Raw genomic sequence first — 23,545 nt, forward strand, 5'->3', positions numbered from 1 at the left:
TATCCAATTAAAATACTGCTCTGTTCAATGCATAAAGTATCAGCAGAAATTCAGAGAACGCTTCAATTCCCAGTGGAATTTCTGGAGTTGTGCTGCCTCAGTAGATAAAGAGGGTGTAGTTGTTTAACAGTATTATTCACTGAAAGGTAAGTGTGTACACAGAAATCCCTCATGTGACTCATCCAGTTCTTACTCCCTCCAGAAAGGACACAAATGTCAGAAAAGTGGACTCAAATAGAAATTGCTTTAGAAATAAATCAGAATGAAGAGACTTCAGTGAAAGTTCTGTATGAATTCAGAACATATCCCAGTGATGTCACATATCTGCCATTGTTTATAACCATGCCAGTACAATCTTATTATTCCTAGAAACACATTGCATGTCAGAATTTTGTTCATCAAACTGTCACTAAGCAAACAAATAGTATCAATGGATACTTTGAAGTATTTTATTTCTGTGATAGACTGAGAAATCTTGAGAGATTTATAGAGTTATTTATTAAACATATAGATTTTGTTATGATTCAGGTTATAATGTGTTTTCCATATAGGTCAGCCAATGCCTGTTATGTGTTAAAAGCTGAGGAAACAAGTGCAGGAAAAGCAGTTAAAGCCAGGAAACAAAAACCAAGAGGGATGAACTATGCAAAAGTGAATTTAGGAGTAGCCATTTGTGATATAGCTGAAAATACTGCAAAATATTTCGTAAATAAAAAAGCATGGAGAGGAAAACTGTTAAATGGATTTTGAAACAGTACATATCTCAAAGGTAAGAAAGCTGCTCCTGTGAAGTTGTGCTTTTCATTCCTGTGGGATTTTATTAGTTCTTGTCAGGGCTATATCCCATTCTCTTTTCTAGTAAAATGTACCGGAAAAGATATGCCTCACCACAGACATGAAAGAAACAGTTTTATGGGAGATACGAGGGGTACACATCACCTTTTCCTGTCCTCCAAACAGGCACGATGGAACTTCTCTTGTATTTTTTACCCTTGTTTCAGAGGCTGAATTCATACAGAAAAGGACACATGCCTTAAGCAAGGGTAAGAAGGAAGTGTGATGGTGTGATTTCAGAAGGAAAACAATATCCAGCAGCCAGAATTCTGTTTAAATAATTTGCCACCCTTTACCCAGAGGTGAAGTGTGGGACCGAGTTACTGGGGCTAAATAATACACAGGACAAAAGTGAGGCTAATGCTCAAACAAAGCAGCCTTTATTGACAGTATCAGTTATTTGGGAGTACCAGTTGCCCCTCTCAGAAATCCAGCCTGTCATGTGTTGGCAAGGAAGGCAGGATTGAGGGAATGACAAGCCTGCTACTACCCAGCGCTTCCATGAGTGGGGAAAACGTGACCTTTGAAGGTGAGCTGCATCAGTGCCTGGGGGGAGAGCCTTGCTGTGAGCACAGAGAGAGCAGAGAGCCGTGCTGGATTTATACATAATAAATGAGGGCATGGCCGTACGGACGGGAAGGGATACCTCCCTATGCACACAGGGCTGTGTGGCTGGCTCTTAACCAGGCTTAGCTCTGGTCGTGTCTGCCCGGTGTGGCGATGCCCAGGCCTGCGGCTGCAAGGTCGAGCGGGCGGGACCGCTCCCGACTTTGCCTTTGTCTCCCAGGCAGCCGTGAGGGAGGCGCTGGGTCCCCCCCGCCCCGCGGCTCCCCCGGCCCGGCTGCCCCTTTAAGAGGCCCCAGCGCCGTGTCAGTGCCTGCGCCGGGTCCTTCCCTCCCTCCCCTCCCCTTCCGCAGCGCCGCCGGAGCCGGGCCGCGATGGGCCGCGGCGGGCAGCGGGGGCCGCGCTCCCGGGGGGGCTCCCGCGGGGCCGCGCCGCGCTCGGGCACCGCGGGGTAGCGGCGGAGCTCGGCCGGGACGCGCCGCCGCATCGCCGCCCCGCGCGGGGACCGAGCGCGCCCCGAGCGCTGCACAATAGCCGGGAGGAGGAGACAGGGAAAGGGGCAGGGGGAGAGGAGGAGAGAGAAAGAGAAAGCACAACACGGGGGCTGGCGAGGGAGCGCGGAGCGGAGGGCTCCGCAGCGTGGCCGCGCTGAGGACCGTGCCCAGGACGGCGGCGACTGGAGGTGGGTGGAGGGCGATATTTACCTTCCCTCCCCCGCCCCGAGCCCGCTCCTTTGTCCACGCGCTCTGAAGTGCCGGGGGATCGCCGGGGTGGGAGCATTGTTGTTCGCCAGCGAACCATCAGTCATGCCGGGGAGAGAGTAGCGAGCGTACGCGGGGCTGGGGCCGGCAGAGGCAGAAGGAGACGGGGAGGAGAGAGGATTGCTGCCTGCCTCCCGGAGCCCTGCATGGACCGCCAAAGAGACGCGCTGAGTTGACCCTGCCCGAGCTGTTTCTGCTTCTACATGTGAGATCCGGTTGGTTTTTTCTTTCCACCTCTTTCTCTCCAGCCTCCGTCTCGTATTCTCCACTTACTCCCGTATGCAAAATGGTGGACCCTGTGGGGTTTGTAGAGGCTTGGAAAGCACAATTTGCAGACTCTGAGCCTCCTAAAATGGAGCTGAAATCTGTGGGAGACATTGAACAGGAACTGGAGATGTGCAAAGCATCTATCCGGAGACTGGAGATGGAGGTTAACAAGGAGAGGTTCCGCATGATTTACCTGCAGACTCTTCTAGCAAAGGAGAAAAAAAGCTATGATAGACAGAGATGGGGTTTTAAACGTGTTTCTCAGTTGCCTGAAGGGGGTGCAGAGCAGCAGATCCAGGACCTGCATCATCACCAGTCTGCTGACCAAGATGAATATGAAAAAAGCAAGTCACATCATGGGGAGGAAAAGTTCAAACCCAGGATGCCCTCTATGCGGAAGCTATCGACCCAGAGTGATGGGTCAGACCTGTCACCTTTGGACAGCCCCCACCATGGAGAAGGAGAACAGGACAGGTGTAAGTACTATGGTGAAGAGAAGCTGAAGAGAGTTGTAGAAGACATGGAGAATCGCTGTGATACAGATGGCTCTCCTTCAAAACACAGATCGGCTTCCACTCGCAGACTGGTGGGATCTGCTGAGAAGGAGGGATCCTTTGAACCTAAGGAGAGAGGGAACAGCACCAGTGTGGCAGCCCTAAGGTCCAATTTTGAGAGAATGAAAAAGGTTAATTCGCATTCTTCTGGAGATAACAAGGATGTTGTTGAAAAGCCCTTTTATGTGAACATGGAGTATCATCATGAGAAGGGTCTAGTAAAGGTCAATGATAAAGATGTTTCTGATAAAATAAGCTCTCTTGGTAGCCAAGCCATGCAAATGGAACGCAAAAAGTCTTTGCATTCCCTCCCTTCTAACATGGTACCCAGCTTCAGCGAGTTCCAGAGGCCTGCCTACAGGGGGAGGTCCTCAGAGAGCAGCTTTGGCTATGATGGAGAATATGAGGATGCTGAACTGAACCCAAAGTTCCTTAAAGACAACCTGATTAATGCCAATGGCAGCAACCGCTCACCTTGGCAGCCCATGGACTTTCAGCCGTATCAGAGTATCTACGTTGGTGGGATGATGGGGGAAGGAGAAGGAAAAGGACCTGTTCTGCGAAATCAGGGCCCACCTGACCAGGAAAAGCATCTCACGTGGCCCAGGAGATCCTATTCCCCCAGGAGTTTTGAAGATATTGGAGGAGGATATACTCCTGATTGTAGCTCTAATGAGAACCTTACCTCCAGCGAGGAAGACTTCTCCTCAGGACAGTCCAGCCATGTCTCCCCCAGCCCCACCACGTACCGCATGTATCGGGATAAAAGCCGTTCCCCCTCCCAGAACTCTCAGCAGTCCTTTGACAGCAGCAGCCCACCAACCCCCCAGTCTCAAAAACGGCACCGGCAGCAGCAGGTCATCGTGTCTGAGGCCACTATCGTGGGTGTACGAAAAACAGGCCAGATCTGGCCAAGTGATGGAGATTTGCCCTCTGGGAGATGTCACCAGGACAGCTGTTTCCACGGGGATGCAGGTGTGTACCAGCTTTTTGTTTGATCTTTTAAATGTATAGAGCAGGGAATGGCATCATGCAAATGAATGGGAGACTCTGGGTGAATCACTGTGAGGGGGAAACTGTTTCATGTGAGAATTCTGTGTTTTATTTGTAGTTTCACTGTTTTAGGAAGATCTTATAGAAGTATATGTCAGACTGCATTTTAGGAATTCAGTCTGGATTCCCAGAAGCATTGATTCAGGCTCCTCTTGAGAGGATCAATGGAGTCCCATGTTAATAATTTCTCAAAGTTTCAGTCTGAACATTGAGGTTAAAAGGGGCCAGAACTTCACCAGGTATTCACCAGCTGTGGTGAACTCACCACCAGTTTATTCCCTCCCTCATATTTGTGCACTATGGAGTAGTTAAACTCTGCCTCAGAGGTGGTAGTGTGCCAACAAGCCACAACCTGAGGGTTTTGCCAGAGCTTTACTGATAATGATGCTGCTCCCACAGTCTTGTTTTTTCCTGTCTGTATTAATTACAGTGCTAGTTTCTCGTTCTGTCTCGTGTCAGCCTTCAATTAGAGCTGATTGGAAGTGATGATTGTGTATCTCACTTCTTGGAGCTTTCTGCTATCGCTGAGTGAAGGAAGAACTTGGAGTATCAGGGAGCCCTGAGGGAAAAATGTTAAGTACATTTCAGCAGAAAAAAACCTTTTCATTTGGGGAAGAACGGGCAATGTTTGAACCCGTTCTTATGTAAGTCATTCAGGCACGCAGGTGTGTCTGTGGAATCACAGTGAATTTATTTAGCAAGGCTTGTAATGTAAATAATATCTTATGCTAACACTTGTAGTCCCTATGCAGTAAATGAAAATCAAATCAAATGAAGAAAATAGGAATGTTTGTTTTGACAGATTTCTTTAACTACAAATCTGTGAGTTCTCTAGTGGGTTTTCTTTGTCTCTTTCAATCTCATTTTAATGAGGGATTAACATGTTATTTGTCAATGGGACCAGATTCCTGTAGTAGTGGGTGAATTCAGAGGCCTGTCAGAGACGTCACTTTCTCAGGTTGTCAGAGTTTGCTCTACTCTCAGAAGAGTAATTTTGCTCCAAGGAGATGCCTGGTTTTACTTTGCCTGCTGATTGTTTTTGTCAGCAATACTTTTGGGAGTGACAATGGAGGGAGAACTCTTCTGTGCCCTGGTGCCATCCTCTTCCCCGTTGTATTGTTGGAAAGCTGGGCAGTTGTAGTGGGTGTTCAGTGCTCATGGAAGCTCTGCACCTCCTCACAGTGGCTTCTCCCTTATCAGATTGGATGTACATCCCTGTTTTCTCTCTGGGACTGCTGCATTCTTCGTGGGTTTTAGGGGAGAGGCTGAGTTTTGTGCTCGTTTGAACTGAGCTCAGCCATCTGTCTCTGCTCTTGTTTACTGATGCTCTTTAGATGACTGGGAAGCCTCTTGGCAATTTCAGTTTTTGCAGAAGGAAACAAAGGGGTAAAAATAACAAAGGTTGATAAAGCTTGAGGATAAATTCAGCTTTCAAAAAGGCAATATATAATTTTTATTTAAAATAATTTGGCTGGGATGCAGTGATTTAAAAAGCAGCTGAAAAGTCAGAACACTTAGAATTCCTAGATGCGCTGGAAAGCTTTGTGTCGTGTTCCTAAGGATGACCACACATTGCAGGCAAGGACAGAATGTAACTGATCCACCTTCTGCTTTCCTCAGCTCAGGGGGTGACATGGCAAGCTTAGCAGGAACTTTCACCAGATGGCTAATCAGTGCTGTCTTGCACATTAGCTGGTGGCAACTTTTAACTTAACTGAAATGGCTCATGGCTTCAGGAGGACTGTGTTTCTGATTAATTCCTACTGAGCATCATTTTATAGGAATTTTCTTTCCTTCCCAATTGGGATGAATTTTGATCTGAAACCAGTTGGCAGAAGCTCCTTTTCATAAAGCAAACAAAAGGCCTGAGAGATCACTGGGTGATTATCTGGCTGGCTCCCGTTCCCAGCTACCCCGCTCTGATGCGGGCTGTTCTCCATGACCATGTGATACCAAAGCCAGACAGATTTTCCTGCACCTGTGGTTCAGTCACTGCTTCTGCCAGGCTTCCCTTAAGTTTTGATTGAACAGAATGCAAGTTTGAATCGTAGTAGGTTCTGGCCAGCCTTGATGTTAATTAGCATCAAGTGGGGTTTATTCAACAGTACTCGACTTCCCTGTGTGTTCAGATTGTTCTGTGTTTTCTGGCTTTGCCTTTGGTCACTCCTCCCATAGTAATGCTGAGTGTGCTGTGGACAGGTGCAATGTGAAATTTCCATCTGGATCTGTCCCAGCGCACCTTGGGCTTGGCCAGCAGACACGTGCTGTTCTGTCCAAATTATTTCATGAGTTCACAGTTAAGTGATGTTTTCCTGATTTTGTATTACAAAAATAGGATATAACTCGAGTGGATGTGGTCTGAGCCAAAATGTGAATCTGTGTTTTTGGAGGTGGATTATCAAAAACCTTAAAGCAGACCAAGGTGTAGTAGGCTTTCAGTTTTTTCCAAGGAGCAGCATGAGAGCTTCAGGGTTGAGATTTGGTAATAGCTGTACTTTCTACTAAATGTACTTAATGGAGCCTGGGCAAAGATATTGATATTAGGATTAATTATGTATCACTAATTTCCTGTAGTGGGAATAGAAAAAAAAATCGCATCTTAACTTTGCATTAAGCTTGAATATCTTTACTATGATTGTGAAGAAAGAACAAGATTTTTAAAATTCTGCCTTCTGTTAAACATTAAACACAGAAATAGACATGAGAAAAGCCACTCATTGTGCATTTCTGCTTATGGTCAAGGGGAAAGTTGCACAGTACTGTTGTGAAATGATGAGATCTTGCAGTGGCCTCAGCTGGGACAGTTTCTAACTAACAGCAGTTTGTTAATGAAGAGCACACTGGAGCTGTTGCTTGGCTTTGGAGCTTGCTGCATAAAAATCAGTGTTCTCACTCTGTATGAAATGATTTTATCTGTCTGCATAATACCATGGGAACTATCTGGAGTCCACATAAATAATATTTACCTGCACAGCTGCTTCCCTCAAGGTGCCCCAGGAGTAACTTCTGTTCATGTGAGAAGAATTGGTGGTGTTCTGGGAGAGTTGTGCCAGGCTCCTTCTGTAGACAGCCACCAACCACCACTGTGTTCAACATGAGGTCAGTTTGGGGATATGTGTCATTTAATTCCATTGGGCTGAAGTTTTAACTTATTTTAGCCTCTACTAAATGTGGGACTTCTGAATGTCCCTTTCTGGAGAGCATGGAACGTTCTCTATATTTTTAGTGAGTTTAATGTAGAGAGGGAAAACAGCAGTGGAATTTATACATGTGAATGGCAAACCTCACAATTCCTGTTATATCAGCAGAAGGCCATTTTAAAAGTCCTGTTTACCTGGAGCTGTAGGTTCTTCAGTTTTTGTATGCCTTAAATGCCTGACCAGATAGGCAAGTATCTGAATTTCCTGCTTTTAAGGCAGACTTCACACTATTTATTTGTAAAGCCCCCAAAAAGCATGTAGTATATCATCATGGAAAGACCTTGTTCTGTAGCAGTTTCTGCAAGTGTTTGCTTCCTGAATTATCTGCATCTTCTGAGATCTTAGACAAGTTTCTTAACTCTGCACTTCTTCCACCCTGTATTGTATTCTGTGAATTTTAGTTTTGTGATGTAGTTGGAAAAGTTCTTTGCAGGATTTTGCAGACTCCTGAGGCAGCATGCCAGTCCTGTTGTTGTTGTTCAGAAGCACAGCTCCCCTTTGAGCAGCTGAGGCAGACTTCAGTCCACTGTGTAAAGATTCTTCCTTCTGAGGAGCTGAAATGTAGGAACTTACTGTAATGTGCAGATTGCTTGTTAATTTTAAGGACTTGCTGGCCACAGGTCCTGCTTTCCATCTGTGACTTATATTGCATCAATAATGCAATTAAAATTTTCCTGACACTTATTTAGTTCATTTTGCTATTACTTCTCAAACATGTTTTAATTCTTTCCTGTAATGATCAGTGATTTCCTAGGAGCACTGGTGCCAAGGAGCTGTTTAAATGCAACTCCCCACCCTGCCTTGCTTTTCAGCGATTTAGCAGCTTTTGAGATTTTGGAGATTATCAGGATGCTTGCACTACCACTCCCCTCTTCTTAGTCTGGGGGAGTGAAGCGCTCCCTCTTTCTCTTGCTCTTCCAGATATTTTTCCCTCCAGCAGAGTTCAGTGGAATCTGTGGAGCTGCTGCAGTGACTGTAGTGGACTCTGAAGTGTTTGTTTTGTTCCTTCTTCCACAGAGTTGCTAACATTTGCCTCAGGCCTACCAGAAGTAATAGCATGCAGATAGATTTTATTTTTTCTTTTCTTAGGCTCGCCCTGGATCAGGTGCTTCTGCAGTCACAAAGCACCTGCCTTGGAAATGGGAGTGTAAACCAAGCCACATAGTAGTTGTCTGGTAATGGGGAGCCCTGGAGACTGCTGGTGTCTCCTCATCTGCCTGTGTGAAGCTCATTTTCATGGTCCATGACAGGGAGATCACAGTGGGACTGCCTTTTCTGTGGAGTGAGCAGACAGCCCTGAATTCTGCAAGTAGTGGGTCAGAAAACTGCTTGTCCTCCCTGCCCCCTTACCAACAGTTTCCAAGGGGTCTCTCTGGCAGTAGAGATGAGGTCACTTTGTGCAGCTGCCACTGCTGCAAGAGGGCTTGGGCCGGTTGGAGGCAGCTAGTGGGCTGTGGCTGGGTGGGTGAAATGTGTTACCAGCAAGAGCTTCAAGTTTGGGAGTGGTGTAGGAACTCAGCCAGGACCAAGGAGCCCCAGAGCCATAGGATGTCCATGCAGCATCCATACTGTGATGAGCACAGACTGGAATGCTGTGCTGGACACAGAACAGCTGGACCCAGCTGATTCCAGGGGCTTGTGCCCTAAAGCTTTGCAGTGACTTTTGAAGTGATTTACTTGTGTGTGTAGGTGATGGACTTAGAGCAGTGAATTATGTTGGTGAATGAAGTGCTTTGGTCTCCTGTGTCTCCTCATCCCTAGCAAAGGAGTTAATGGGTGTGGTTTTAACCCTGAAGATTTTTATTGTTTGATGTAAATATACATGTACAGACTTCCAGGGTGCAAAAGTGGAACATTATACTCTTAAATCTTATAGTTATGCTATCTCAAGCTAATGCTGAGAAAAAGAAAGCTAAGAGCTTGCTAATTTGTGGAACTAATTGCTCTGCCATTTTTCCTAAGTGCTTCCATTTGTCTAATATCTCTGGTTTGGGTATTTGGATAAAATGCTGAGTACCATGTTCAGTCACTCCTCCATTGACAGCTTGCTTTTCATTGCTGCCAGAAAGTTTCACTGAGATCTGAACAAAAGTAATAAAATGAGTTGACTGGAATGGCAAGGAGGCATTCTGAGTAACACATTTGGGATGAAAGAAAAATAAGGTTAATTAGAAAATTTGCTCAGTCTTTAAGTGTGAGTTAGGAAATGCTTATTTTTGACTACTGGACAGCACACTAGAGCTATACACTGATGCTTAAAAGAAGTGTGGTGGGTGGGGGGTGTGATTTGTAATCCAAATTTGGCTTTGCAGGCTATCTGAAAGAAGGGCCAACAAAGGAGGCCTAAGCCTGTGAAGGTTTGGGCCCCTGTAATAGGCTGGAAACAGCTCTTCTTCCGTTCTGGCATGGTTGGCAGTTTGCCCTCTCCTGCCCTCCCTTGCTCCCCAATCTCTTAGGGGTAAACAGTTATCATGCAGAGACAAGAGGGACCTGTACTTGAGCTTCAAGGAATTTTGGAGGTCAGTCCATAAAGGTTAATGAGGTGAGACTTGGCAAGCTGTTTGAGAATTGCTCCATTTCAATTACCATAAGGAAGCATACTGCTGCTCATGAAAATCAGAGTGTTGATTGGAGGCACAGCTTATCTGGAGCTTGCTTTTCCCCAGAGAAACAAAGACCATCAGGTTGGGTTTTTTCTTACCATCTCCTCTTTGCTTTGTTCTGCTCAGTCTGATAAGCATGGAAAGAATAATAAGGGCCTGATCCTGTTCTTCCCCTGGTGAAATATCACTGGCTTTAGTAATCTTTTGCTGGCACACGTTGAAAAAGAAATGGTGGTGTAGTGCAGGTTGAATGGCAGATGGATGGAGGGGTAGGCAGCAAGTGGCTAGAGAAATGCTGGCATGCATTAGTTTGGGTGAACTGCATGTGAATGAAGTATTTCCAAAACACCAATTGGAGTGTCTTGGGTTACAAAGCAGGTTTTGGCCAGCTCACTGATGACAAAGTGGATTGCTTTCCTGATCATATCTTTAAATTACAAGTGATGTGAAAGTAACCATAAGCTGTGAATAAATCCTTGAGTGTTGGTCTGTCTTACTGCTGAGACAGTTTTACAAATCCATAACTTATCTTTGTTTTTCCCAAATTGTACTGGATGTGTTCTAAGCAGAAAGTGTCCTGTGTAGGACAACATGGTGTATTTCTGTCACAAAATCTGGCTGCAGTTTGCAAATCTGTCTGTTACTAAAACAACAAAGCACTTCTCCCTCTCCCTTTTGTCTTCTTCCTAAGTGCCAAAATGGTATCTCTCAGACCCTTTCTTAACCAGGTTATGGCTCATGCAGTAATCAGATTATTGGAAATGTAATTGGAGTCTCTGCTTTAGAGAAAGCCCTGCCCAAATGTGGCAGCTGGAGTCAAGTTAGTTGCTCATGGCTACACGGATACTCGAGGGGTGTATGTGTGAGAATCCACAAGGACTGCCCTGTAGGAAGAGTGAGTTGCTAAAGTTTATTGTGTTGGTTTATAATATGAAATTGTGCCTACTGGCCTTACAGGCCTTATACACGGATGTTACCTTCTGTTGTTTTGTTATTTGCAGTTATTTCACCAATCTCTGTTAGTACTGGATGGGGTGGGTTTTTAAAAAATTATTATTTATTTTATCTTGTGGATGATAAGGATTCTTTTCCAGAAGGGTAGGTCCACCACAATCTTCTTTCTTTTAAAAGTAATATATTTTTAAAAATGCTTAAAACCACCCCATCCTCTTCAGGAGCTTCTGCACAAATTCTGGAGTATCCAAAATCCCCAAATTACTTGCAGATTGGTTTATGACAACAGCACGGTAGGAACTATAGCAGGCTGCTGTGAATCACACAGTATTATCTCAAATCTAAGCAGGCAGCCCTTGCAGGAGGAGTTACTTAATAGTGAGTAACTTGTGTGCTTGGACTCCAGCTCCTCTCCTTGAGGTGTGGAGAAGGGCACTGTGCAGCCTTGGCTCACTGTGTGTGTTTACTTATGAAGAACTCCAGAATATTCTGGACTCCACACTGAAATGCAGCCACTTCCCTGATGGGGTATTTACCAGCTGTGCTGGTATCAATGGTTACGTACTCCCTTGGCTGCAGAGCTCAGGAAGGAGTGCCCATTTGGAACCCACAGCATGGGTGAGGCTGGAGCAGCCTGTTGTTAGGACAGTTTTAAGAAACCCAGCTCACAAAAAGCCACCAAAACACAACAAATCCCTCAGTTGCCTGCAGTCACATCTGTGTGTTCTTTTGAAATGGGCCAGCAGCTTCCTAGAGTAATCTGTTCTAAAGGAAAATACCTTGTTCCCTGGAGCCTCAGGCTCCAAATGTATTTGAGCTGCTAAAAAGTGAATGTAATTGGTCTGCTGTCACTAGGGAGGTGTCCCATACAAACACAGCACTGATTTGCTGCAGTGCAGTTACAGCTCAGGGTATGACTGCCCAGCAAGGCAGCCCCTGGCTGGGCTCAGGGCTTCCCAAAACAGCTTAGATGATGGTGCTTAGAGTGAGCCAAGCACAGAACACTTGTTTCTGTGGCTGTTAGTCCAGCTGCCTCAGTTCATAATTTACTGCCTCATCTTCAGTTCTGTTTCCTGCTAACCTAGAGCTGCTCCGGAAACTTTTTTATGGTGGCCTGAAGTGACATTACAACATGAAGTTCCAGAAAACAATATGCTCAGAACAGTAGATCACTGTTGGAAGACTTGGATGTGTCTTCCCCTGTCTATGCCTGTCACTTCTATAAACTGTCCCCTTTGTTTGAATCCTTTTAGGTAGAACATCTATGGGAGTCCCTTCCCTGCGTAGGATTCTTTTGCTTTACACTCCACCCAGGTGTTCATTGGACCCCTCAGTCTGACAGGGATCAAATCACTGACACCATTCTGAGAAAAAACAATAATGCCTCAACTGTCTTTGAGGAAATGATGGTATTTGGATGAATAAATTTGTCTTTGCTAGCTGTATCAATAACTTATTTGAATTTCTAGATCAGTCTGAAGAGAATGTCCAGTTGCAAAATGCTATTGCACTTCTCTCACCTTAGCCTAATTGTGGTGGATACCAAAGCCAGTGCTTAGCTGGGATTAAATATCTTGAATAGGTGATGGGCATCCTACAGTAGGAGCAGCACATCTTGTTTTACTTTTCTTCTTTTTCTTGATTGGAAAGCTGATGAATGGAATCTGAATTGCAAGGAGGAAAAAGAATCTGACAAGCTGTTAGATGAAAATACTCTCTTTAGCCTGGGGACACACACCACTTCTCTAGTCCTAGTATTGATCATCTGTGGCTCCTGATATGGGGTAAATGGATATCATGAAGATAATGTTTTAGTCAAATCCAGAGTATTGTCTCAAAGGCTTCCTAAGCTGGCACAAGCACCTCTCAGCTCACATAACCAAGATCCTCAGGGGCCCTCAAGAGCTGCTTCTGACTCTGACAGAAAGCTGCTGCACTTAACATGAGCTACACATTGGATTTAACAGTCACCTGAATAATTATTTGGGTGAATCTTTTGTTCAACCTTTTCTCCATTGGCATCTTTCCTGAGGAACTTACTCAGGGGAATGAAGTTTACTGGGTAACTCATCTGAGCTCTGCATTGTCTGCTGTTGCTCTCTTTCCCTTGAATCCTGACTGTAATGGGCCCAGAGGCAGATGCTGCTCTGACAGAACTCATGATAAGCATGTGTCTGATCAGGTGAGGGGCTGGTGTGTGACAAGAAAGATTGTGTTTAGTCCTTGAGTATATCCAGAAGAGCCAGTGTGTGCTCAGCTCATCAGGAAACCTGGAAACCATTTGCTGTCTTACACTTACTCAACAGTTCAGTTTTTTTCTGGCAGAAGGGCTGTTGGCAGATCTGACTGATGGTCCCCATGCTCTTTTCAGGTGATAGGGATCAAGAAAATTCCCTGGTTTTCCTTTGGTGTTTCGGGTGGTGTGTTGAGCTACTGGCCTGACTGCCTTCTTGTACACAATTGATCTGTACTGTGTGACAGGGATGAGAGACTGATTGCAATTTTGAGATGGTTTACATGGTCTGGTGCTCTTGCCATTTGGGTGAGGCCTGGGTTCTGCTTCATGTGAAAGCAGAAGGTCTCTCTTATGAATTTATATGAGGCTACAGTGAAGACAATTATTTTCCACATTCCTGTATTCTTAAGTGATGTTTTAATGCACAATGCAGAGAACACAGACCTGTCACTGCACTCTTTAGGCTTTGGAGGGGCACTTCCTCTGTTTGGCTTGCTGAATTTCTTTAAGGTCCTCTTGAGCACAGCTGCACAGTCCCACAAACCCACAAGCCTTTTCTTTTGTAGTTGTTGAGAAACCACACTGCTTTGTATAGAAATATTTACATAGGATTTAAACATCACTTTGACCTTCTTAATCCAAATTGATTTTGCAACTTCTGTATGCACTGAGAGAAATATGCAGTCACAGAGCTGAAGCCAACTTGCTATTACCAGCTTCTCTGTATTGCTAAAAGGGTCAGTGTTCTCAAAAGGAAAAAAATATTAGGAAAGAAGATATGCATTTGGAATAAGAAACAAGGAAGGAGCAAGAGAGCTTAACAAATTTTGGTTGGTTGGGTTTTTTTTGCTTGGATTATTGTTTTTGTTTTGTTTAATAGTTGAACACACCAGTGGCGGCTCTTGAGACCTCGAACAGTGTATTGGGAAAGACTTGATTGACCCCTTGCTGATACAAGGGGATTTCTAGTGTCTGTTTTGCTGTGAGTGAAGCTCCACAGCACCAGCTGTTTGTTTCTATGTAACTACCTGAACCAGAATTTCCAAAGGTACTTTGATTTTGAAGTTTGAGCTTGAGCTCTGACTTCAAAAGAGCTGATAGGGTCTTCAAAGGCTTAGATTATGAATGTTTTAAATCTGACATGCAGCAGGTCATGCTGTTTCAGTAGCAATACTGATGTGGCTGAGAGCTGGGTCAGAGCTGTGCTGGGCAGGCAGTTCAGAACTGTAATTTTGTTTTGGAGTTTCTTGTAGCTCCTGGAGAACTGTGTTAGCTGGCCCTATGTATCTGCCATGCTTCCTGGTTAGGCGCTATGGAAACACAAATGTTATTTGGAAAGCATTTTTATTTAATAATTTTTTAGCCATCCTGCATCTGCCATCCTAAAGGGGAAAATGGCACGACAATGGCAAAAATATGTCTGTGATGTCTTTAGAGTTCTGAGACAGCAGCAGAAGGTGCCTTCCTCTCCCTGGTCCAAGGCTGTCACACCCTGCTGTGATGGGGCTGTTCCAGGGACTGGCCTGTCCTGTGTGCTCAGCAAACATGCCCTGGGCCTGACCTTGACTACCCCAAATTCACTCAGCCTTGAGCACTGACCTATACATAATTTGTTGTGGTCTCTGCTCAGACTGAAACACGTACTAATGTGGTCTAGGCTCTGCTTTGTTCTGTGCTGATAGGTAAACATAATAAAATTTCTACTGCAGGGCTGCACATCTTCCTCCAGTTATTGTCTTCCATTCCAGAACATGTTAGAAATCTCAGTATCTCCACTTAACAGATAATCAGGTCTCCTTCTTTGCTTTATGTAAATGTGTTCTGAATATATGTGTGCACAAGAAAAATCTGAAGAGGAAGAATTTTTAACTTGAATATTTTATTTTGTGTATAGGTGTTTCAGACTGCTTTCAAATAGGCAAATAGGCTCTGACGCAAAGATACAAGCAAATTTAGAGTTCTGCCTAAACTTTATGAGGAACTGTAGTTAGACCCACATCTGGTTAAGGAAGCATTCTGATGCTAAAACTGGTTTTCACCATTAAAAGACACTTGCCATGTAGGGCTGATGCACATTGAAACAAGCTTGTTTAATAGTCTTTAATAATTGGTTGCTTTGTGGTCGTGTTTTTTAGTTTGTAAGGAAATGAGTCATTTGCAAGTATTTTTCCAAAGACATGTAAAGAATGAAAAGGGAACTTAAAAAGAAAAACAGCCTTAGGTTTATAGCAAGCTTTTATCTTAATATAGTGATTTGCATAAATAAACTTCTGAGTGTGTTAATGAGGAAATGTGCAGCTCAATCTTTTGAGTTGTTGAAACTCAGGGTTTTAGCTGAATTTTGGTGAGCTCTAATGTACTGGAATCAAATTTGGTGCACTTCTCCTGGATCACACTTTAGTTAGTAAATTGATTAACTTTCTCTATAGGTGTATATGTTTAGAAATTGGTTTATAACCATATGTAACTTTTAAAGGAATATACCGTAAAAAAAAAAGAACAAAACATAATGAAAAAAACTGAGTGCTGTTGCTGCAGGGCTTGTCCTTTCACTGATTTCTACAATTCATGTGCTTGCTTCCATTATTTCTTTTTCTATACTTAATTCTATGTTCATATTAACTCAGTTTCTTCTCTAAGTAAGTCAGTTCAGAATCTGGGTTTTTTGCCTGTGGCTGTGGTTGCTTCTTATGTGATAATCTCTGGGGTTTCTACTTCTTCCTTTTTTTGGTTTATTTGCTTAAAATCTGAAGCACTGAGCTGCCTTGTCTTACAACATGCATCTGTGTATGTCTTCCACTATTCTCGTATTATGCCCCTTGAGGCTAAATCTTGATTTAAATTGTCTCTGGTGCTAAAGCCTCATGCTGTGACCTGCTGCCCTGTCAGCCGTGCCAGCAACTGCTCATTTCTAGATTCATGCTGAGAACTGGATCAGGGAATTTATCTGTGCCATTTTTAGGGATTTTGTTTGGTTTTATTCTGAACCAAAATCAATCAAACAAAAATCACAAAACTCACCCAACCAAAGCACAAAACCCCTCTAACCATGGTTCCTAATCTGTCCTCCTACAAATGTTGCAGGTGGAGCAGTAACTGAGTGGGTGCTGTTGGGGCAGAGAGTGCCATGAAAGACAATTTACGCTTAAACCCCCAGTGCCCTGGACTCCAGGGCTGTTAATTCAAATAACAATGGAACTTTAATGCTGAGAAGTCTTGTTTAACTTCAGCAATTTCACTAATGACTATCCAGCTGCTTTGGGGTTTCACAAAGAGGTTTGGGGTGTCCTTTGAGCAGAGTACCTCTTCCCCAGGCAGATGCTTTGTTTCTGCTGCTGGGGGAGTGTGAATGAGTAAAATCTGCCTGAGAGCTTGCAGAATATTTGTAGAATAAATCTGAGTAGAACACTAGGACTGAAAATGGGAGTACTTACAGTAAGTATTTGCAAGACAGACCTGATGACGTCCTGGTCTGTATGAGTGACTCCCCTTCCAGTTGCCTGTGTAAGTACTTTGTGGTTTTAATTATTACAACAGCAAATACATTGACTGCTTATGGAGTCAGGAGAAAATGGGGAAAAACGATACAATTACTCAAAAGACTCAAAAAGGTGACCAGCTTTTGCCAAAAGGTTGTTTAGGCCATAAATAATCTGGAAGGAGAACAGGATGGATGCCAGGTCAGCACAGATTTTAGAGGTGAGTGGACCTCCTTGAGTAACTTGTGTTTGTGTTTGCTTTCTCTGAGTGTATGTGTGAGTGTTCATGGGCTAAGATTTCATGTCATTTTTTATGATGTAATTATTGTAATGAGATACTGTAGTATTACATCTTATGACTATGAATATTTCCCCTTGATGAGTGTTTTTGGGAAAGTGGAGTTTTAGAGGTCATTCCTAAACCTTTTTACATTTATTTGCTTTGAAATATAAAATGTCATGTCCTGGCCTAATAGTGCAACTAAGATTTGTCAGATGGTGTGATTTGCTTAGAGAGCTCAGTCCTGAACAAGGAGAGGGCAAGAGTCACCACCAGGAGAAAATGCACGTCGCTTCCAGCATTGGAACATCTTTACAGTTTCTCTCTTCAGTTTATTTTGAATGCTTACATGACTCCCAGATAAGACTTCTATTTTTACCTGTGACTGCTGGCTCTGCAGAGATTTGTGAACTCTTCTGGCTTAACTCTGCTGAATTCCTGCCTGTGCACCAGCCAGGTGCTACATTTCTGGCTTCCAGCTTCTTCTGCTTTTTCTCTTCCTGTTCAGTCCACAAACATGGGAAAAAAATGCCCCACCCTGCTGACTCATTGAGGCCAGAGCAGTCCCTATATTCCCGAAATAGGATTACTATCTGAGGCACTTTGAGCAACTCAGCAGAGCTCTGGGTCTGGTTTTCTTCTGTGGAACCTTTTAAAATAGCTGATTTCTTGTTCTTGGCTGTGTGCTCTGCCTCAGCCCCAAGGTGATTTCCTTAGCTTGTATTCATTTAAAGGGCTTTTGCAACAAATGCAACTGTTGTAGAAATCAACTGGTATGTAGAATAATCCTTTTAACAGGTTTATTCTGATACTCAGTTGGGTATTTAAGTGGATTTGACTGCACCGTTTAATATGTCCTTGAAGATGGCTCCAAATGAAACCTGTCAGAGTGTGTCCTATCTCTGTGCATACCAAGTGTGCCTGGGAGATGTCAGCCAGTGCTGTAGGCAGTGGGGAGGAGTTGCTATTTGTAGGGGAAAACTGGGAGTAGCAAACCATTCCTCCTGTTTAACACTGTGCTGTCTAAGCTCAGTCTCTCAGGCAGTGCTGGGAAAGTCTCGTTGCTCTGCCAGGACTCAGCACTGTGTTACAAGGACAAACTCGTGTTCTTTTGCCTATTCTTCTCCTCCTTGCACAGCCTGCAGGTGTCCAGGGGCTCACCCCAGGGCCAGCTGTACTACTGAATGCATCCCTTTGGCTTCATTAGCTGTGGGATCAAAGGCTGTGTGAAGGCAAATATCAATTATTAATTCTTGGTTTTAAAAATACACAAAGTGACACACTTTTTCTCTATTGAAGTAAACAGTGGTCTACTTTCTGTCAGGAATGCTGTGCAACCTTGTTGAAGTGCCTCAGGTTTTGAGTTCTTGCAAACAAGTACACCCTAGAAAGGACTGTATTTGGCAGTGAAATAGTCAGCAAAATGCCTGGAAAAGAACATTACAACCTTGAGCACAGCCCTTTGGAATGTAGCAGGTTCCTGATAAGGCAAAAATTGGGTGGGTGAATGTTTTTCAGAGAAGCAGGCCTGGAGAAAGGAATAGTGCTAAGGATATTGGGAGTCACGTGCTTAGAAAGTCCTGGGTTTTGTTTTAAGTGTATTGAAATACAGTTGAATAATATGAAAATCTGTGGAACTTGTGATTAGGGTCAGTTATTTACTTTTAAAAGGATAACTTGTCATTTTATGTTGTAATGTGCAGAACTGGAGGTTGGCTTAAAAAAAATGCACGTAAGGATCCTATACCTGACATGGGAATGGATTAATCAGAGATTCTCTGCACAAAGGAGGAAGGATACACACTGTTAAAACTGGGGAGTTCTTTCCATGTATTCTCTTGCACTGCTGTAATGATGTGGGCTTATTTGCTCTTGGGATCTGCAGGTGTTTCAGAAATGTGGGTACATTCCCTGTCCATCCAGGGAAGCTGATGGACATCCAAGATCATCTAGAGATGATAGGCCTGGGATCTCGACCCTGAGCTTTAGTTTTTGGTTCTAGAACTTATTGTATATATCTCATCCATGGATACTAAATTAGCTTTATCTGCTCTCATCCTTGCCTGTGGTGGTTAGATCAGTATGGTTTCACCTTTCTTTTCACTGTTTCTGGTAGAGCACTGCTGTGGATAGGGCCTAAAGGGAAAAGTTAATTGGCTCTACATTTTTGTTGGCCTATGCTGTAGTATTGGGATGATAAAGAACCATCCTGGTGACCACATCTTTTATGTAACCAACCAAACAGCTATTTTTTAATTACTAATGCATGTAAATGAGCTGGAGCTATAAAGTAGTTTGTGTCTCATTGCCAGGCTCCTTACTGGGAAGCTTTTTTCCTCCCAACATTTCTGTAGCTCTTGGCATGGTAGAATCCAGGGGTCTGACTTTGATTCACTTAGTGCAGTGCAAGAGACACTTCTCTTGACCATAATTGTTGTTAATTGAATGGTTCTGTGCAATACAGAAATATTGTGGCAGGAGAATATTTCAGGGAAGTCCGGTCTATTCTCCCACTGAGTTTGCTTAAGAAATCAACCAAGCCTTTAGCTGGCAACAATAAAGGAGACAGGAATTGAAAAAGTTCCATTTTTCCTGTGCTACAGGATTGACTGCTGGACTAACTGGCTTTTCTTATTTGCAGTTCTCCAAAGACAGATCTGTATGTTGGGGTTTTTTGGGTTGATGTTTGGTTTGGGGTTTTTGTTTTAGTTTGATTTGAAGTTTGTTTGGGTTTTGTTTGTGTTTTAACTGCTTAGAAAGGTGCATTTACAGTAAAGGTAAATTGTGTTTCAGAATGACTTACTAACCAGTAAGTTCTTGCCAGAACAGTACTCCCCTGAAGTTTAAAGCCTTCCAGGTAGGTCTCATTAACATTCTCCTGCAAGATCAGTGAGAGAAGCTGGCGTAGTCAGCCAAGAATGCAACTGTCTTGTGATCTGTGGTATATTACCAAGCCTAGAAACTTTCAGTATCTTCCTTGCATCAGCTTTGCCCAGGTTTTCACTGTGTGATTGCTTATTTATACTCTTTGTACCTACAGGTTTTTCCAAAGCTCCCTTACTGTATGCTCTGCTTTTTCTACCTCTTAAGGAGAACTTTAAAATCTGAAGTTGCTGATGCTCTGAATCAGCAGCTCCCTAAACCAGTTCCTATGGTGAGTCTGTTTACAGCAGTATCAAGAAATAAGTGGCACTGTTGAAAGGAAGAATAAATACCCAGCCCTCAGGGAATGTGTGGTTTGAGAGGAGCAGTACCTGCACAGCTCTCCCTGCTGAGCTGAGCCCTCCTGTGCACCACGTGTTTGTTCCCCAGCACTACCTCTCACCAGCACAATGGCACACTTTGCTGGAGAGGACTGCACCCTTTTTTAGCTGGTGTTGGGAGGATATCTGCCTTTCCTAATGCAATGAGAGGGACAGCTTGGTTTGTGCATTGGGAAATTGCTTTTTTTCTTCAGTGTTATTGTCCCTTCTGCCCAGCTGTGCAGTCTGAGCTGTCAGACATTGAGCTTAGGATCTCCTGATGCTTTGCTATGATTTTAGTTGGTTTTTTTCTTCACTGTTGAAATATGTTCATTGTTGCAGTCCCATAAAGTAAAGATTACTTGTGCCTGGGAGCAGAAATGTATCTTCTCCAGAAGTGGCCGTGGCCATCTCAGGTTCTGATTTCTCTCCTTGTTGACATTTTTTGGTTGTGGTGTTTTTCTCCCATCTCAGTGACCTTTACTATTCAGGTATCCCTGGTGTCTATGTGCCATGTGTGATTCAGTTTCATATGTAATTAGTTTCCTCTTTGCTGTTGATTTGTCTATGCTGAATCTAATTAAACCTTAATTGCTCTCTGATACCTGTGTAAGGATTCTTTCTGTGTATGATTTGCTGCTGCACAAACCCACACTTAAACTAGCTTAGCCATACCATGAGCTAGCTTAAAACCAACTTTTATTTCAGAGTCTTTCTGTTCCTGTCTCAACACTTTGCTTTTTATCTTTCATTTCCCTCCAACCCTTGGCCATCATCTGCTCCTACTGCAATGCACTGTCACCTTTGGGGCAGCCCTGCAGTGTGACTGGGAGAGAGGAGGGTGGGAAGGTTGCAATTACCTACAATCACGTGAATAGGAGCATATGAACTCTTGGAGGAGGCCAATGGACTTGGCAGAGATGCTTCTGACTCTGCTTTTGCTAAAGCAGTTAATTCTTTATCATTCATAGAGTGCATGTGTGTTTGAGTATCGGGTGATGGATGGGAGTCAGGCTGTAGTAAAGAGAGAGCAAAGAGCTTTGAGATATCTGAAAAGGTGTTAAAACAGTAAAACTGCCCTTTACCTACTCAAAGCCAGTTGTGCTGTTACCCTTAACCTTTGATAGCTTTGTATTTATTGTTCTGAGGGGTCCCTCTACAAGTTGCAGAAGAGCTGTGCTGAGGAGCAGTACAGTTGTAGGAATCCATAGCATGTGAGTTACTTGGTACAGCCTTCATCAAGTGAGTTTGTGAGACTGCTGGCAGCACATTTGGTAGCAAAGGCTTAAGGAAAGGGCAGCAGTTCTGTGGATTTCATCTTTCTAAATTGTTGCCAGACTCCTTGGGTTTTTTCTCCGACTGCCATTTCCCTGAAAATCGCACATCCAGTACTGAGGTGCTGGGGAGTCAATGTCTGCAAATCAACAGCAGAGCAAGAAAGAGTATCTGGGTTCTGTTGCTCTGCTTTTGTCTCTAAAAAATGCCATGGCACCATTTCTAGCTCCAACATACAGGGAGGGGTTTTCCAGAACAAGTTGTTCATGATCCAAGATGGACCAGCCAGAGGGAGGGTAAGAAGCTGTCACAAACCAGAATGAATAGGATGCTTATCTGATCCATCCTGAAGTGTCTAATCTGTCACAGCTGTCAGAATCTGGGTATATGCTGGAGGATAAGCCATATCTAAATAATGTCTTGGAGGGTGTGCAGCAGAGAGGTGAGGCTGAGGGGGGAGGAGGTGACATTTAATCCCTTGCTTGCTGAACCCTAAAGGTTTGCTTTGTGTTGGTCTGCTCCCCTGCACTTCCCTCCTACTTTAATGGCAGTGCTGAATGACAAATGGAGGCAAAGCAGTGAAAACAGGAAACATAATCCCTTAAAAATAACTGGTGGGAAAGGAGGAAAGAAACTGTAAATAAAGGAACCCCTGCTTTCATGGGGCAGCTCCACAGAGCAGCTAGTTGCACGTCAACAAGAAGGAGCTGATAATCTCTGAGGTCACCAGAAAGTCTTTTTGAACTCCTGGAAGGGTGAGGAGGACCTAAAAGCAGGGGAGCTGTGGTCTGCTCTGTGTTGTTTTTGTTATTTGTTTTGGTTTTGTTTCTTTTTATAAAAGAAGGTTTAGAACCACTTGTCTTGACTACAGTGTGAGGTTTGGTTGGGATGTGATTTATATTCACACATTGTTGCAGGCTGCAGAAACCCTCAGTTTTCTCTGGCTGTGAGAGGCAAGCCTTGCTTCTGTATTGTCATTCAGTCCTGGAGAGCAGAAGGGGTGAGGAGAGCTGGCTGCAGGAGCTGTATCTGCATGGGGAGGGAGCCAGTTATGGTGAGGAGCTGCTCAGCAGGACCTGTGTTCCTCAGACTGCTTTTCTCACTTGTCTATCTCTGGACCCTGGTTCTTGTTTCTACTGTGTAAGAGGGGGTGGGAGTGTCACAGCTTTATTGCACACCCAGCAGAGTTACTGTTTGAGGGGTTATGGAGGGCACAAGAAAAATCTCTGTTGGTGGAGGCATCACTTGGAGTTATTGTTACTGCTTGGCAAGGTTGAAGGCTCAATATTTCCACAAAACTTGATTAAAGATGCCAGATGGAGACATCCTAGCAGTTCAGGTGGTTTATCTTTTGATGCCATAGCTTTGGATGGGTGTTGGATGGAGTGCCTTCAGTAGGAAATTCTGGAGGTTGAGTGAAAGTGAAGAAAGCAGAAAGGGGAATCTCTAGACCACTGTTACACCCTCTGTGAATAGCAGGTGCTGAGTAGCTTGTGGAGAAGCTACTAACCTAAACTGGTAAACAAGGTTCTGCTAGAGCCCAGCCTTCCCAGCTCCTGTCTCATGATCATCTTACTGAGGACAGTAAAAGGCAATTTGCCCTCTGAGTGTGCTGGTTCCTGTTCAAGAAAGGAAAGAAAGCCTGAAGGGAGTGGCACCCTTTGGTGTGGCACAGCACAGTGAAAGAAACCACAGGACTGTTGAGGGGGATGTGATTTACCTCTACACCTCTCATCTTTTTTGTGAAAGATAAAGATTTTCTTTGTAAATCGTTCTGAATATCACTTACTGCAAAGGAAGACCAAGTCTGTGGCAGAATTACCTGTGGATGTATCTGAAATGCACCCTGTGGCACCTCCCTTCATTAGGAACAGCCAATGGCACTGCCCAGCTTGGGCTGTGTTCACATGTTCTAGTTAACTTTGGTTTGGATACCTGTCCTGAAGCGGGCTGTGCACAGCTTTCCTTTTTTTTTTTTTCCCATAAATCTGTAAGGATGAGGAAGCTTGAGCAACTCTGTACTAGCTCATCTGAAATAGCTACAGGAAGAAAACAAGTGACATGGATCAGTACTTTGAGCCTTTAGTTTCCAAGTGGAGCCCATGTTAATGGAAAAATGCTTCCAGAACTGTGCCCAGGAACTGCTGAGTGAAGACTGGTGGCCACAGTTACATGGAATGTGGCAGCAGCTTGGATGCTGCAGTCTGGGCTGAGCAAAGGGATACAAGAAAGGTAGGTGAAAA

The 23,545-nt window shown here is 44.0% G+C and overlaps 1 protein-coding gene across 1 annotated transcript in view; it reads left to right on the forward strand.

Moving 5' to 3' along the window:
* The first annotated feature begins 1,888 nt into the window (after positions 1–1,888).
* Positions 1,889–23,545, forward strand: part of BCR (BCR activator of RhoGEF and GTPase) — a 93,828-nt gene continuing 72,171 nt past the window's right edge. The window contains exon 1 of the mRNA XM_033075743.2: positions 1,889–3,955. Within this exon, the coding sequence (XP_032931634.1) occupies positions 2,446–3,955 (1,510 nt within the window). The 5' untranslated portion in view covers positions 1,889–2,445. The remainder of the gene's footprint in view (positions 3,956–23,545) is intronic.

The sequence above is a fragment of the Catharus ustulatus genome, chromosome 18 (genome assembly GCF_009819885.2).
Source record: "Catharus ustulatus isolate bCatUst1 chromosome 18, bCatUst1.pri.v2, whole genome shotgun sequence".
Lineage (NCBI taxonomy): Eukaryota > Metazoa > Chordata > Aves > Passeriformes > Turdidae > Catharus > Catharus ustulatus.